The sequence below is a fragment of the Danio rerio genome, chromosome 14 (assembly GCF_049306965.1).
Source record: "Danio rerio strain Tuebingen ecotype United States chromosome 14, GRCz12tu, whole genome shotgun sequence".
Classification (NCBI taxonomy): Eukaryota; Metazoa; Chordata; class Actinopteri; order Cypriniformes; family Danionidae; genus Danio; species Danio rerio.
Window position 1 is genome coordinate 30,421,639 of NC_133189.1, and position 17,392 is coordinate 30,439,030.

A 17,392-nucleotide genomic window follows, 5' to 3' on the forward strand; every position below is an offset into this window, starting at 1 on the left:
TACTTAAGTACATTTTTGAGGCCGTACTTCTTTACTTTTATTTTAGTACAAAAAGTTGTCAGTACTTTTACCAGACTTTTACCAGAGTCATTTTAAACATGAGTATCTGTTCTTCTTCTTATAAGAGTAAAGAGTAAAGGATGTGTGTACTTTTGCCATCTCTCTTTTTTTATTGTTTAAGTTTTATATTTCTTCTGCAACTAGCGGAAATAAAAATAAGTTATCCTTTTTATATTTTTACAAGTTAGCCTTTTTACATTTTTATACATTTCCAGAAATCCATTTGAAACTGTCTTTAAAAAACAAACCAATGTATCCCAGTGTATGTATTGCAGTGTGGGGAGACTTTTGGTCTTATGTGATGATGTCTTGTAACACAATTTAAAATTACTCACCAGGTTTTCTTTATAATATTGTACTAGTGTCCATATAACCACTGTATACTCCTGGCTTTATATTTAGTAGGCCTACCAGTGATCATTTGTAATATGTGTGTTTGTATTATTTTGTCATGAACCAGAAGAAAACAATAAAAAAAAATTTAATTGAAAAAAGAAAACAAATTATCTATTAAATGATATTATATGTTGTTTTCTAATAAAAGTTTCCTGTTTTATATTATTATTTCACTGCTGATTGCACTTAAAGTACATCCTGTGACAAACCACCCAAAAAAATCTAGCTCTGAAATCAAAGCATTTCTCTAAATATAAAAATATTCTCTCTTTCAATAAATCCCACCATTCATAACGCCAAACAATTTACTTCAAGAGATATATTTTAAAACAGCCCTTACCAGTCACAGGGTTTATCATGAATCTGCCATCTTCGTTGCCAGATATGATGGAATATCTCACAGGCTCGTTTTCAGTGGCGTCTTTGGTGAGGGCAGACACACTGATCACCTCTGAGCCGACCTGGGATGATTCTGCTATCTGTACTGAATACTCGGAGCTGAGGAACAATGGCTGGTAATCACTCAGAATCACCACATGTACTGTAATCATGGCGAAGGAGAAGAGATGGCGAGGGAGGCCTCGGTCAGTGGCTTTTACTTTCATCTCATAAGTGGACTTGGTCTCATCAGCTAGAGATCGCTCCAATCTTAGAACGCCGGAGATTTCATCTAGAGAGAAGAAGCCACTGTCGGCACCTTGAAGAGAGTACCGCACCTCTGAGTTTATACCTGGAAAAGTTATATAAGACAATATTCTCAGTATTTGAGTGCAGGAATGACAGAACAGCAGATCAACAGATGGATAAAATGCAATCTGGAGTCTTGACATGATCATTTCAATCAAATAATCTATAGGATGAGAGAACTCTTTTTTTAAAGAATGTTTAAACATTTACATTCTCAAAATGACTGAGATCAAATCAAATCAAAGAGGGTGGAACTTCACAGATCACAGATAACAAACTGAACTGACACAACTGAATATGACACAACAAGAAAGAGTATCCAATTTTGTGCTTTCATCAAATTATGGAAGATTTTTCCCAGAGTTTAAAAAAACAAAAAGATGTTTATCTTAAACTTATAAGGGTCTTTATATAATATCAAAATTCTGATTTTTCTTCTCAGAATTGTGTGTTTGCAATTTCAGGTTATAAGCTGAAGGATATAAACGCATACATCTGCCAATTCTTCATTTTTCCACAGATTTTAGATTTCATATCTCACAGTTTCGATGAACTCTCCCTTTTGGGAAAACTGTTGCCTATCTAAGGTTCATTTATATAAATAAAATTGATTTATTTGTAAACAGAATTCTTGTAAGCAGAAATTTACGGTGGCCAAGAAAGCTTAACATGGCGCAATTTAAGAAAACACGTGCAATAACGAAAAAATGCTAGCAAATTAAGAACGCGGCGCATACACATCAAAAAAGCACACTGCATTTTTTCATAAAGCAAATAAATTAATAAAATGCATTGCCTTTTCTCACAATGTAAACAATTTACGAAAACACACTGCATTTTTTCACAGCGCAAACAATTGATGAAAACATGCTGCATTTTCTTCACAGCACAAACAATTTACAAGACGCCCTGCATTTTCTCACAAAACTTGCAAAAACATCAGAACACAACAGAAATGTTTCAAGTGGACCCAAAAAAACGTGACAAACACTGCTGTGCCGTGACTATTACTCGGTGAAGTAGTAGGTGATGTTTAAAAGGTGAGTTTTTTTATTTGTTTATTTTAATAATTTCGATTCCCTTGTCTTTAGTATTTATTAGCCTAAATAACCATAACCTATTGTACTGTAATGTGAGGTATATATTGTAACATATTATATATACCTCACATTTTAGGGTATTTTTGAAACATCTCTGTTGTGTTCCATGCTATTTGAAAGTGTTGTGAGAAAAGACAGTGCATTTAATTAATTTGTTTGTGTTGTAAGAAACTGCAGCGTGTTTTTAAAAAATGTCTTTGAGTTGTGAGGAATTGCAGCATGTGTGCTGTCAAACTGATGAAGATCTTTTCTTAATTTGCTGGTGTTTTTTGTAATTGCATGTGTTTTCTTAAACTGCAGTACATTGAGCTCTCTTGGCCACCGTAGAAATCTTCCTTTTCCCAATTTTCTTTAGGTTTAATATTAAACAAAGCAAATTAGCATGACAGTATTAAATTAATTTTCATAATGTCAAACACAAAGCATAAACCAGTGAAAGTTAGGTCCAAAGACACAAAGCCGATGACGATAACTAACATACAGGTGCATAAATAGGCATGTTTATTTGGGTGTTAGAAAATGTGGCAAATACTGGTACACTGATTATCGCAAACTTTAGTAATCATAGTAATTTACTGTACACACTCTCCTCCCTCCATCAGTGAGAGTAGATTTTTACCCAAAGAGAAGGTTTGCTGTGGCACTGTTTTCAAGACGTGGTTACAGTCTTGGGCCTTGATAGCAATATTAAGTCATAAAAATTATTTTAGTTCATTTAAATACACTAATGACTATTACACTTAGTAATGTTCACATTGTGAGATTAAAAAAAATTGTGTTCTTTGCACAATATGTTTTGAGACGACAATATCACTAAATCACTTGTTAAAGACATTAAATAAAGGTCAGAGTAGCTCAAATTCACACGAATCTCTGTAATGGCAACTGCATGTTCACACACATTTTCAGGTGTGGTCTGTCCCTCCCTAATCGTGTTTCTCTGTCACAGATTCAATCCCTCATACGATGCCGCATACCTTTAAATTTACAACCTTCCTGTTGCGGGTCAAGTAAAAAAATCTGGGGTGCTTTCAGTGCTTTTTAAGTGGATAAGCCATAAAGAGCCTTTGCCTTTTTTTGGCTTTGCGCAGCCATTCGTGAAGAGAAACATTGCCATACCTGTGTCTGGGTCTTTGGCATAGATGACAGCAATAGGCGTCCTAATGGTTGTGTTGTCAAACACTGTGACTTCATAATGGCTTGTGGAAAACTGTGGCGGGTTGTCATTCATATCTTGCACCATAAGTGTGACGTCTGCCTGGCAAGAGCGGCCACCGCCATCAGTCGCTTTAACAACTAGGTCATACTCTTTTTCTCGCTCCCGGTCCAGCACAGCGAGGGTGAATAGCTCTCCTAAAAGAGAGGAAGGAAAAAAAATACAAGGCATTATTAAAAATGACAATACCAGGGGAGGATTAGACAGTGTGTTGTAACATGTACGGTATCTGAGACGAGCCTTGACTAGTTATTTGTTTGATAACTGAGTGCAACGGCTTGCTGTCTCAGAGGTAGTGGCTTAATTTCATTAAAATGGCTGCAAAAACAAAGAAAGTTGCTGTTTCAGGAACTTCATACGACTGAGCTGGACACAATCCTTTGTTTTTCCAACTTTGCCCAAAGCATTTCATGCATAATGTTTCTCATAACCCAATATAACCGTTTTAAAAGATGTGACATTTAGATAGGATGCCCTGGAATAGAGCACCTTGCATATCATAAATCACACTCTCATTGTTTAGCAGGAATTCCAGGAGTTCTAAGAAAGAAAGTTGCCTCTTATCTTCTTTGTTGAAGGTTTAAACAGGGAAGGCTACTAGAGATGTTTTAAAGTTACCTGTTTTGGGGTCAAGATGGAACTTGTCTGCATTAGGTCCATGAAGAGTGAATGACACCTGACCATTTGTTCCAATGTCCGGATCTGAAGCAGAGATCTTCAGGATAACCTTGCCTGATGAAGAATTCTCCATGACTGCTTCAGTGTACTGCAACTGTAAAAAAAAGGGTAAAAGTTATTAAATAAATATTTTCCATGTGGGTCTAATTTACTAATCAAATAGTTTGCCACCAATCAACTTTCTGTTGTATTTTCTGAACAAGCAAAACACTTTTACAATTCCTACTGTAGCATGTGCTAGCATGAATGATTTTATATTTGAGGGTAATGTTTAGTGAATGAATTTTTTTTTAACAAATGCATTTCTTTCTTTTTTTTCCCAAACAGTCCTGGATACTATGCCATCATTTAGTTTTTCCTACATTTATTTGTTTTGTTTTGTTTTTTGTTTTGCTTGTTTATTCATTTCTGTGCAGAGGCCCCTAGTGAATAAGTGAATAAGTGCATACTTACTTGCTCACAGAAAGGACTGTTGTCATTGAGGTCAAGAACATGGACCTCCACATTGGCAGAGGTTTGAAACCTTCCATCCGTGGCTATTATTTTTAGAGTGTATTTGTCTTTGTCCTCTCTGTCAAGTGGACTTTTGGAAATCACCGTCCACTCCTCCCCTACCGCTGTGACTGAAAACTGGCCCAGCGGGTCTCCATCTTTAGGGATTGAAACACCAAAGGTATTTGCTTAAAACCAAAATACACAACTTTACCAATGCAAAATTGTTTATGCAACAGTCAAAGAAAAAATAAAATTTCAAAGCTGAACTATAAAACCAGACTGCACAGAGGAATAACAGAAGTCAGTTTCTTTAAAGGTCCCATAAAATAAAAATAACGTTAGATGTTAGAATTAGTATTGTTAGATTTTAGGATATCTATAAGCTAGTGCTCTCCAAAACAGTGACAACATTTGCGTTTAGAAGATATAAAACGGATACAACATGTACAGTTTGTCACTTCTGCCTAAATGGAGCAACATTTGTTTTCACTTCACCTCCTATTACAGTTTCACATCAAATCATAACCAATCAAATGCTTTATAGTATCCAACATGCCCTGCCCTCTTCATGAAGCTTCTTATTTCATTTAATGTGCTTGTGCTCAATCACTCTCACTGTCAGAATGGTGACAAAAACAAAATGCTATTGGCTGTTTTTTTAAAGTGGATGAGCTACACTATGTCCCACCCTCTCTTCATGTTTCAGATGAGATTATGTGAATCATTGAATAAAAAAAAAATGCATATTTCAAAGCACTTCACGGGACCTTTAACAATAAAACTGTATTAATGGTAGAAGAGTGAACCTACACTGGTCTCACGGTTCAGTTTGGTTATAATTATCATGCCATTGATTCGATTTCTCTGTGCATCACTGTGCATTGACGATGCTTTCCATACACAATTTTATATTGTACTTTACAGCACAAAAATTCTTGTATTAAAAATATGAATATATTTATATTTATATATTATTTGTAATACAATTTTGTCCTTTAATACAAACAGTCAGAACTGTACCTTTAAAAACTCAAATACACGCACAGAACAACATGAGCATTTAGAGCAAACAAATCCTGCTCGCTTTCTGAGCCTTGTCGAGTGAGCTCTTACACCCCTATGACTGGTCTAGCGCTCAACAGAAAAGGCTGCGATTGGCTCTAACGCTCTGGTTCTATTCACTGATGATAAACAATGATAAACGGCAGCGGCAATCACAGCTGACCCATGATAGACACAGAGGAGAAAACTTGTTCTACAGACAAGCATTTGTGTCTGGATTAACAAGTATCGCTGTAACAGCTGAGAGGAGAGCTGAGAGCAGCAGTTTATTCGCGTTTGCCTCCCTAGCCATAGTCAGCTACCCCAATATAGTGCATATGAGATAAATGACGTCAGTACGTAATGACCGGTTAGGATCTATTACTGAACCGATACCAAATTGTTTGTGTCTGCATCGTGATGCACCAAAAAAACATTTAATTTTGACACCACTAATAAATGGCCATTGGGCATAAATTGAAGTACATAATTTGTACATACCTGTTATGTAACATACAATCTGTCTATTTTCTGCAGACACGTCTTTATCAGCAGTTGTCAGAGTGACAATGTTCTCTCCAGGCCTGCTGTTTTCTAGGATGGACCCTTGGTAAAGCTCTTCTGTAAACTGTGGTGGGTTGTCATTTTCATCTGTAAGAGTCACCTCGACTAGAACCGAAGCCGACTGTTTGAGTGCGTCACCATGATCAGTGGCCACCACGAAAAATCTGTGAAGCTGTTTGGTCTCTGAATCAGCCTCCTTTAGGGTGGTAATCCAGCCAGTTTGCGAATCAATGGCAAACATATCACCAATGTCATCTGACTCCGGCTCAAGTGTATATGAAACTTCTCCATTGATGTTTGCATCTGCATCATTTGCAGTAACTTGAATGACTGTAGTACCAGAGGGCAAATTCTCAGCCAGGAAGGCCTTATATGTGTCAGCTTCAAACATAGGCTTATTGTCATTAACATCTTGAACCTCTATGTGAACAGACACAAGAGATGCTACATTGGTGCCATTGTGATTCCCTTGAGCGATTACATCAATCTTGTACATCTTGGTTTTTTCATGGTCGATATTGTTCTGCAAAACAACTGTGCCGCCATCTTTGTCAATAGCAAAAGAAAGTTCTTTGTTACTGTCTAAAGTGTTCCCATTGACCAAGCTGTAGATCAGTGGCATGTCAGCGTCTGCTTTGACCGTGCCTATTTCATATCCTATTGGGAGGTCCTCAGATGCTGAGAATGAGTACAATGGCTCTGTAAACCGGGGCAGTATGATCTCCGGTGGGACCACCTTGACTTGCACTGGCACAGAGGAGTTGTAAAAAGGAAAGCCTCCATCTCGTGCCTTGACTTTGAAGTTGAAAATTTTATTCTCCAAACCAACCAGACTCTCTTTGACACTGACTACTCCAGTAAAGGGGTTGACCTCGATAATGTCTTCTGTAACCTCGTCTGCTTCTTCTACTGTATAAGTGACATCAGCATTTTTACCTTCATCTGCATCATAAGCCATTATTTGTATCACTGGTGAGCCTTTGTTCACTGTAGATTGAATGGAAATATCATACTCAGAGGCTTTAAACTGAGGAACATTATCATTCTCATCTGTTAGAATAATCTTCACTGTGCAAAACCCCACTCTTCCTCCTCCATCCTTAGCCATGATCTTAATAGCAATTACTCTCTGTGATGGATTTTCTCTGTCTAAAGGTTGAGAAGTCACAATTTGTCCGTCTTCATTGATGGCAAACTTCTCATCGGCAAGCTTGTTAATGATGGTGTAGTCGACACTGCCGTATGGCCCATCGTCTGGGTCAATAGCAGCCAGTCTGATCACACGAGTTCCCACTTCTGCATTCTCTGCCAGATCTGCCTCGTAAATGTTCTGGGTAAAATAGGGGCTGTATTTGTTGCCATTTGTCATGTCAATGTTAACGGGGGCAGTCTTCTGAAACACACCGTCTGAAACTGCAACTGTGAGGTTATAAAATGGATCCAAGTTTCTCTTGCACACATTAGAGAATGAGATGAGTCCAGATGATTCATTAATAGCGAAATATCGGCCTTCATTGCCTGACAGAATCTTATATTGAAGGTCATCCTTACTATCGGGGTCTGATGCTTGAACTTTGATAACGATGTTGCCACAAGTGGCCATTTCATCAAGAGATGCCCGATAAGATGGCTCGCTAAAATCTGGAGGGTTGTCATTAACATCTATGACGTTCACAATAATGTGAGCCTCACCACTCAGCGGTGGTACCCCTTTATCTGTGGCTTTCACTTTTAAAGTAAACTGCTGTGTACTTTCATAGTCCAATACTTGTGTAGTCACCAAAACTCCACTTAGAGGGTCAATTTCGAAAAAATGACTCTCTTTGTCAATCAGTTGGTAAGTTGCCTCTGCATTCTTGTCTGCATCTCTGTCAACAGCTGAGACTTGTAAAACAGATGTGCCTATTGGAAGGCCCTCAAACACATCTGCAACATAAGAAAGATTCTGGAAGACTGGGGCATTGTCGTTTATATCTTCCACGTCAATCTCTACTTTGGCTTCAGCAAATGTACCAGACACGGAATCAGTGGCACGAACAGTCAAAATATGCTTTGTTTCACTCTCAAAGTCTAGGAAATCAGTGACACTTAAGACCCCAGTTTTGAAATCGATGTTAAATAACCTGGAGGCGTTGTCTTCCTCTAGATTGTAGATAAGGCGGTATCCTTCTGGATTTCTTGCCTGCACATGCAGGATTGTTGTAAAAGGAGTAATATTCTCAGGTAATTTCAACGGGTAGTACATGCTTTGAAATATTGGATGAGAACGATTTTGCACTTGGATATATATTGTTCCAATGGCTGACAGACTCGGCTGACCATCATCTGATACCAGTACAGTGAGAACATATTTATTCATAGACTCAAAGTCTAAGGGTCTTTGTAGTGATACATCTCCAAGATAAAGGTCGATTCTGAAGAGGCCGAAATCATCTTCTAGGGAAAAAATTATAGATCCATTCTCACCAAAATCATTGTCGGTTGCTAGCACTTGAAAGAGTACGTCCCCTGGTTCGGTTTCATCAGATATCAACAGTGTTTTGGGCAAATTCAATATTTCTGGTACATTGTCGTTTACATCATCTATATAGACCTTAACATGAGTGACATCCACACGTGGTGGACTCCTAAAGTCTCGGACCTCCACAGCGACATCATACACATCCTGCTCTTCACGGTCAAACGGAACACCAGTGGTGTGAAGGACTCCAGATGATGGAATCACTGCAAATTTCCCATGTGGGTTCAAGACAGTGAACTGCAAGGGCTCATTCAGGTAAGTACCTGTTGCTCTAAGGACAACTAAAATTTTCACAGAGGTAGAGTTCTCCAGAACAGTTGCTACATGTGCTCTGTCTTCAAATTTCAGACTAGATTTTGTTGCATTGGTGATATTCAATTTCACTACGGTAGTGTCTTTATATAACCCATCGAATGCAGTGATCTTTAGCTCGTTATGAGACTGTAATTCAGACGAATCATTTACTGAAATTACTCCAGTTGACTGATCTATTTTAAATGCATTTTTGTTACTATTCTCCAAAATCATGTAGGTCACTGCTGAATCGGCATCATGAGCTGTCACCTGGATTACTTTCATGTCTTGGAAAACTGGCCAAGTGAGGGCAATTTCATATACAGGTAAAACAAATTTGGGAGGACAATCATTAAAGTCCAAAACACGAATGATTACTTTGCAAGGCTTGGAAGCACTCAGTGATGGCTCACCAGAATCCCACACCTGAACACTGAAGAAAAATTCAGGTGTTGCCTCAAAGTCAATCAAAGATTTTAAGGAGATGGTTCCCATGCTCGGATCTATTTTAAACACTTCATGAGCTGCAGGCTCAAGAATTTGGTAGACCAGAAGAGCATTTGTGTCTTTGTCCGCATCTGATGCCTTGATAACTAAAGGCGTGTTGTTCTCCCCAGTCACCATGCTGTTTACAGGAGCAGACTCACTAATCTGCCCATAGTATACATCCTGATGGAAAACAGGAGCATTGTCATTGGCATCTATCACATAAACAAACACTACAGCATCAGATGAGATTCCTGCCGTATTTGTAGCACTTATTTGCAAATGGTAGCTGCTGTGCTGCTCAAAATCGAGTGCATTTTTGACTGACAGCAGTCCGGAGTTGATGTTGATGTGGAATGTCCCATTGGGGTCGCCTTCATTGATTCTGTACAGCACTGAGGATGGGCATCTGGCAGAGACAGATAGCACAGGGGATCCTGGAGGCATGGCCTCACTTATCTCAGTGATGTATTCTTTGGAGGAGAACCTGGGTGGTGTGAATTCAGACAGCTTTATAGTGATCGTAACAGGGCAAAGGGCACTACGCTGGGGAAAGCCCTGATCAGTGGCTTTTACGGTGAGGTGATAGTGCTCTTGCGGAAGTCTGTCTAATGCATCAGATACACGAATGCTTCCTGTCCCTTGGTCGATTTTAAAAGCACCATCCACATTCCCACCTGGACAAAAAAGAAAGATTGTTTACTCAAAGAGAATTTTGTGTTAAATGTCATAAGTGGATTAAATGTGATTATCATTTTTTAATTGCCACCCAAGAGTATTTACAAATGCCGCATTAAAATTAAGTTTTAAGGCAAGCCTTTCTTCATTTACATCTGTGCTTTCCATACACGCTAAAGACAAGTTAGTTAAAATGCAAAGGTAACAGTGCTCCAGGCAAAAGTCTTACCGGAGTGAAACGAATAAACAATATCTGCATTGCTCCCTGTATCCTTATCCAGGGCTTTAACTCTTAGCACTTCAGTGCCTGTAAGTGCTAGATTACTTATGATGCCCTCATAATGAGTATCCAGAAACGATGGGATGTGGTCATTGCAGTCCTCCACATGAACGACAACCTTCGCAAAGTTCTTTTTTATTGGGATCTTATCATCTCGTACCTGTGAAGATAAAGCACATGGGTCAACCTGTGTGGTACATGAGATAACATCTGAACACAAATGTTTTCTTTTGCCCTTTTAGAATTTTATCAAGGTCAAGACTTTTCAGGAATGTGGATTTATGGTATTGTGCTCTGACCCCTTCTGTCCCATTATGTGAGGGAGTCAAGATAAATAATCACATTCCAGTAGGACTAATGACTACGCATTTTCATGCCCAATTAATCAAAGAATCACATTTTGTGACTTGCGTGTAATTGCAACAGATTGCACTGGCTGTTGTTACATTTACATAAGACCTTGAGATGAGAGTCCAGTTCAGTCAAGTCAAGTGTCACTTTACCATCACAATCAGAGTATGAGTGGAGATGGTCTCGTAGTCAAGCTCCTCTTTTAAGACAAGCACGCCACTCCTTTGGTCCAGGTGAAAGTACTTGAGGCTTTCCGGATTGAGGCTGCTGTGGATGCTGTAAAAGAGTCCACTACTAGCATCTGCATCATGGGCACTGATGTGAAGGATCTCCTTCCACGGGGATGTGTCCTCTGGCACTCTGACCTCATAGAGACTCTTCAGGAACATGGGCCGATGCTCATTTATATCCACTACTTGAATGTAGGCCTAGAAAAAAAGACAAACCACCACTCTTTCAGCTGTTCATTGCCTTAAGTAGGACATATTAAAATGCTGACCTAATAACAATGGTAAATCTTTCATCTCGCATTAGGTTGCAGAGGTGCATTGCAATGAATTTATTGACTCTGCGATCAATGTGTGATGGATTGGGCATGTGTGTTCATACCTGAGTGGTTATAGTCTGAAATCCATCTGTGACTCTGACTGTTAAGTTGTAATGAGATTTTTTGCCTGCATTCAGACGTCTAGCTTTCACAATGCTGCCGGTGTTCTTTTCAATGTAGAAGTCCTGCTCTTCATCACCACCTAAAATACAACATTAGCTGTTGGTTAGAACAGTGGTTATCAACACAAGTCAGATAGTTGTTTTAATGTAACCACATGAGGAAATTAAAGAACCATTATAACAATATATAGCAGCCCACATACAACAATATATATATATATATATATATATATATATATATATATATATATATATATATATATATATATATATATATATATATATATATATATATTGTTGTATGTAGGCGGATATATACTGTTATTAAGGATATATATATATATATATATATATATATATATATATATATATATATATATATATATATATATATATATATATATATATGAATATATCCGCCCACATACAGCGACAAGTAGTAGACACTCTACAGTTTGACTAATATTGCTGCTGTTTTTGAATCACAGATATTATGCTAGGGAATCATTCAAATACTAACTCTGACGTTTGTGAACTGGCAACGGTTTCTGCTGTTCTGACGTCAGCTGCAGATGTTAATGAGTAGTGGAAGAAAGTAGTTCCTCGTACAAAAATGTTTTTGAGTCTCCGTGTTAGATTTTTAAATTTTTTTACACACAATTATGCTGTCAAACTGACGTAAAAACGCAATATCACATAAGTAGAAGTCCCACCAGTGCTGACATACAGCCTTATCACACTGCTACTCTTGTGATATTGCTCATTATATATGTGTATATATATATATATATATATATATATATATATATATRTGTATATATATATATATATATATATATATATATATATATATATATATATATATATATATATATATATATATATATATATATATATATATATATATATATATATATATATATATATATATATATATGTATATATATATAATTGTAGAGTAGTTAGTCTCTTTAGTTCTCATTAATGGACATGCTTTAAAATTATGTTCATGGTATTTTGACACATAGTCATTTGTCATTTTGTTAGCTGGTCAATTAAACATGATTCCTGTTTTGTTTTTTCCATTTAATATTACATTAAGTCATGCATTTCAAAATAACATAATTACTATAATCCATAACAATAATAGCTTACTAAAATGCTTGCTTGCTGTTTTTTTGTGTTTTGACTCTAAATTACATAGGTGTATACAGACAAGTGCTTTTAGTTAGTAATTTATGTAATCTTATAAATTCTGAAGCACTTCATTAAGATTACAAAACATGATTTAAGCCATACTGCGCATTTCTGATTGCTTAGATCAATATTAATCAGTATTTTAATTTAATATTACTAAGATTAAAACATTGAATTGTTAGATTTTCTTTTTCAATTAAACATTTGCTGTGCTATTCATATATAAAATAAAAACCTATGGGCAAGAATACACCTCCCATGTTTTACCATCAACACTTCAGGATGAAACTTTGTGAACCCATATGCATTAATTCAGGGCTGAGTGAGTAACATGAAGTGTTATGACAGTAAGATTCAGAACTATAATCCACGTACAATCCTCAACAATTTCCTTCTGCAGAATAAGTAGACAAGCAACACGCACGCACACACCAAAGCCTTAATGAAATGCACCACTACATCGCAAACTTTACATTTCTAACACCCACATGAGTCTTTGTTGTGATGCCCAGCCAGGTACAATAATGACAGAAAACAAGACCACATTACAAGGGCACTCCTGCCATGCCGTTCATAAATCAGCACTATTGTTTAAGGGAAAACATTTGGCACACGTATAAAAGACCAGACTTCTTACTCAGTGGGGGCAAATTCATGCCTGTTTTAACAGATGGTGTTTATTAAGAATTCCACCTATTGAAGGCTTTCTGATCCCTTTTTAATGTAGCTATATTCTCAAGTGACTCTTCATTATGTTTGTGTCCAAACTTTACAAAGCAAATGAGTTTATCATCTTCTTTTTCAAAGATCAACAAGTACTGGCCTTGATGTAGGCCTTGAGAAGCATTCGGAGAAAAAGCTGTCAGGAGATCTTTTAATCACCACATAATTGGCTTCTCAAGAGCTGAAAAAGTAGCTGCATTGAAAGATGTATTTTAATTATGTAAAATTGGGGTTACGGTTAAAGTTAAACCAACTTAGAGATTGTTTTATGATATATTTGAATTTCTAACCAACACTATATGATGATTATGCGCTTGTAATCGTATATTCCTTTAAATAAGAATATTATTTCCTATTTTGCCCTGCTGATTATGTGAAGCATTAATTTTATTAAAAATCATTAGCTACACTCTGTAATATCCCAAAAAATAATGATCAAATAATTAATGTTTCAATGAACAAATCAACTATGTACAGTTAATTGAGGCATGCAAGGTAATATTCCATAATTTTGTCACGGTATGTTGAACATGCAGATACAAAAAGGTAGGTCCAAGTGCATTTAATAAATTGCGCAGATAGCAGAAAAAGATTGGGACATCCAAAAATCTAAGTATCAAAAGAATAATAATAAACAAAACAAGAAACTGAGGCAAGATACGGGAACACAACACATGGAGAACCTACCACACAAAAACAAACAACTCGGTAACAATAAATGGGTGCAGAGTGTATAAATAGTCCAAACAATCAATAGTGACAGGATTCAGCTGCGTGTGTGATCAGTTTAAGTGAAACTCGGTGTATGTGTAGCGGAATGAAGGGATTTGTGGTTCATGACTGAATTGTAGTTCACCTGCGATCTCTGCAGTCCTCAATCGCTGGTGAACATGACAAATTTATGGATTATAAAATATTTGTGTATTTGTTTTTTCTTTGTTTGTTAAATAAACGAGTGTAGTTTAATTCTGAATATTTAATTTAGATTTTTTTAATTGTATAATTAAATACAATTAATACTAGTTGTCTGTCCTCATTAGAAATAAAGTAGTCTTTATTAGATAGAAATCTCCCAAAAGTATACTATATGGAATAATCCATTAAAGCAAGTGAAGGACATTAAAATGCATTTACGACCTAACACAAATAATGCATGACAGATTCCAAGTAATATGCAGCCTATCTGAAATTTATGACACAGAGTCTCATATCAAAGAATCTTTTTCATCGAACTGACCACAGTCTTCTGATTAAAATATAATGTGCTTGCATCTAACAAATCATGTTCAGTGGAATCACACTGAGATAACACGAGCTCTGCAGTCAACAGGTGAACTCTCTTCCATGTGATTCACTTTCACTCCCTACAAATGCTTGTGATTTATTTGCACTGAAGCTCATTTCTCTCGCAGTGAGTCTGCAGGGCTGAAGGTAAGAATGTGGGGATCAGAGTGAAGGTCAGGTTCAGCCTTTAACTGCGGGCGAATGTGTGCTGCTTGCACGGGCACAGAAAGAGACTGATGGCAGCTCCTCTGGTGCCCTGGCTTGTCATCTGAAGAAATGTGTCACTGCTAAGATCTGCCTCCTGGCACTGATTTTATCACAGAGAGGGAAGCTATAGCATCCCAGTGACAACAGACCCCCCTACATACTGTACTCTACTGTACCAAGTAAACACACCTTATTGTTTGAACTAAAATTTCAGATTTTTATAAAGAAAATATTGGTATCTGAACAACCAAGAAGTAAAACTTTTAATAATCAAAACATATTTTATTAGCCAAGATGTTCACTGAGAAAGTTGGCAGAGAAGAGCAAAAGCAGGAAACAAAGTAATGCTGATAGACACCAAAAAAAATTTATAGTTTCAAAATCAAACAAAAAGTGCTCTGGGGTAGCTCGAATAACGTGTCAGTGCTCTTTGAGCAAAAATCAGTCCAGGGCACTCGAAAGATGTGAAAAAACTATTTAAAGAGCCTTTATTCACATGGCTAATCTTTTCGACAGAAGCTGCCTTCATCAGGGTAACGATGAAGGGTTAGCCTAATTGAAGGCAGCTCTCTGCCAAAACGGGTAGGTTTTTTTTTAAGATTAGCCATGTGAATAAAGACTTTTTAATAATATTAGTTTGTTTGAATTCTCAGATTTAACTGACAAGCACAAATCCAGCAAATGATATTATACTAAAAATCTGATATTTCATTAAAGAAAACCAAAATAATCTATATGAATTATGCCCTTTAACAGACAAACAGACAAACTGATTTAATTTAAACTTTTGTTCACATATTGTATACATATATCAGTGAATTGTAAACATAAGCATGATTCATTAAAAGCAACCTCACTGGCTGTTTCGGACGCACAAGTGTGCCACGTGACACTCATGAACGAACCTCATTGGTTCTCGCTCATCAACAAGACTAGCTTTAATGACCTTCTAAATCTGAATGTGGTAAACATTGTTCACCAATCAATGTTCATATGTGAACAAAATAATTAAATTATATTATAAATATTATTTAAATGATCTCTTAATGGATGTTTGAAGTGCCAGTGTTCAAGATAAATATTTGGTGCCCTCATATATATATATATATAATGTACTTTATGTGTTCATAGTGTACTGCAGAACACTTCTGGTGCTTTTGAGGTGGGAGGATCGGGTAGGATTAGGGACAGGTTTGGTTGTATGGGTAGATTTAACGGTGGGTCAAGATGTAAGGGATGGTCAGCAATGTAGTTACAGAAATGACTTACTGACTCAATCATGAGTACAATGTAAAAACATGTATTTACAGGTTACATGTTAGCACTTTGTAACAAATTATTCACTTCAGTCTAAGTACATATTAGTTAAAACAACCTGATATAAAGTGGCACCAATCTCTAAAATTACAAAATAATACAATGGTGTTCTGAAATGCAACAAATGTTGTATGGTTTTAGAACAACATTACTGACTAAAAAGTGAAAGAATTTTCATTTTGGGGTCAACTAGCCTCAATAAAACTTGTTACATTTATGCTTAAAAATTTACTATTGCCCTTATTCTTCAATGCGGAGGTGCGCTTGTTTTTGCGCTTGTTTTAAAACTTCCGATTCAGTGGCCTATGGGAGAAATGACTAGGAATATAAACAGCAGAAAACAGTCAAACTACTTGCTCTACAACCAAGTGTTCGCATTAATATACAGACAAAGCAGAATCATTTAGTAAGACAAATATCAGTTTGCAACATCAAGCAGCAAAACAAGCTGTTTAAATATCTAAAAATGAATGGAAGTGAATGAGACCGGAAGTCTCGAGCCAAAATGATTCAAATGGCTGTGACCGCTTGTCCACAGAGAATAAGGTGGATGAAGAGCTATTGTAAATAAAAGAGCCTTTCTTACCTATAATGTCAAACAAGAGTAGGTTTTTCGGGATCTCTGTACGGATTATTCCCACCATGTCAGTGACAGGATCTGTCTCCATCACCACATAGTTGAAGGGGGGCTCATCAAATGCCAGGACGTCCGAGCTGGGCTCAGGCTGAGGCAGCCATTCAACATGCAGACGTGATTTGGACATTCGGGGAGGATTCCCTTGGTCTGTTGCTTGAATCTATGAAAATAAAACAGAAAACAGGTCAACATTGTGAACCTTTTAACCTTTTTTGTCACTGATCACTACATTTATTGGATATAACATCCTGTGTTTGTTGGCGTAAACTGTGCTTACACATTATGTCATTATGTATTATCCCCATTTTATGCAAGTCAAAAGGTGATTGGGAGTTAATGATGAGTTTTACTCATAATTCATTTTACTCTGAGCAATATTAATTAGCAGCATGCAGTTATTACAGTGCTGGGGTTTGGTTTAGGGTTATCACATGTAAGTATGCACAATTTACTGTTACTAAGTACATAATTACTATACTAAGTACATGTAACATTACTATCAAATAAAGTG

The 17,392-nt window shown here is 36.8% G+C and overlaps 1 protein-coding gene across 1 annotated transcript in view; it reads right to left on the reverse strand.

Moving 5' to 3' along the window:
• Positions 1 to 17,392, reverse strand: part of fat2 (FAT atypical cadherin 2) — a 73,916-nt gene that overhangs the window by 43,055 nt on the left and 13,469 nt on the right. Inside the window, exons 6-14 of the mRNA XM_001920023.8 lie at positions 16,831 to 17,041; positions 11,457 to 11,596; positions 11,000 to 11,275; positions 10,446 to 10,656; positions 6,175 to 10,215; positions 4,591 to 4,787; positions 4,078 to 4,231; positions 3,363 to 3,596; positions 797 to 1,186 (exon numbers count right to left, since the gene is read on the reverse strand). Coding sequence (XP_001920058.2) covers positions 797 to 1,186; positions 3,363 to 3,596; positions 4,078 to 4,231; positions 4,591 to 4,787; positions 6,175 to 10,215; positions 10,446 to 10,656; positions 11,000 to 11,275; positions 11,457 to 11,596; positions 16,831 to 17,041 — 5,854 coding nt within the window. The remainder of the gene's footprint in view (positions 1 to 796; positions 1,187 to 3,362; positions 3,597 to 4,077; positions 4,232 to 4,590; positions 4,788 to 6,174; positions 10,216 to 10,445; positions 10,657 to 10,999; positions 11,276 to 11,456; positions 11,597 to 16,830; positions 17,042 to 17,392) is intronic.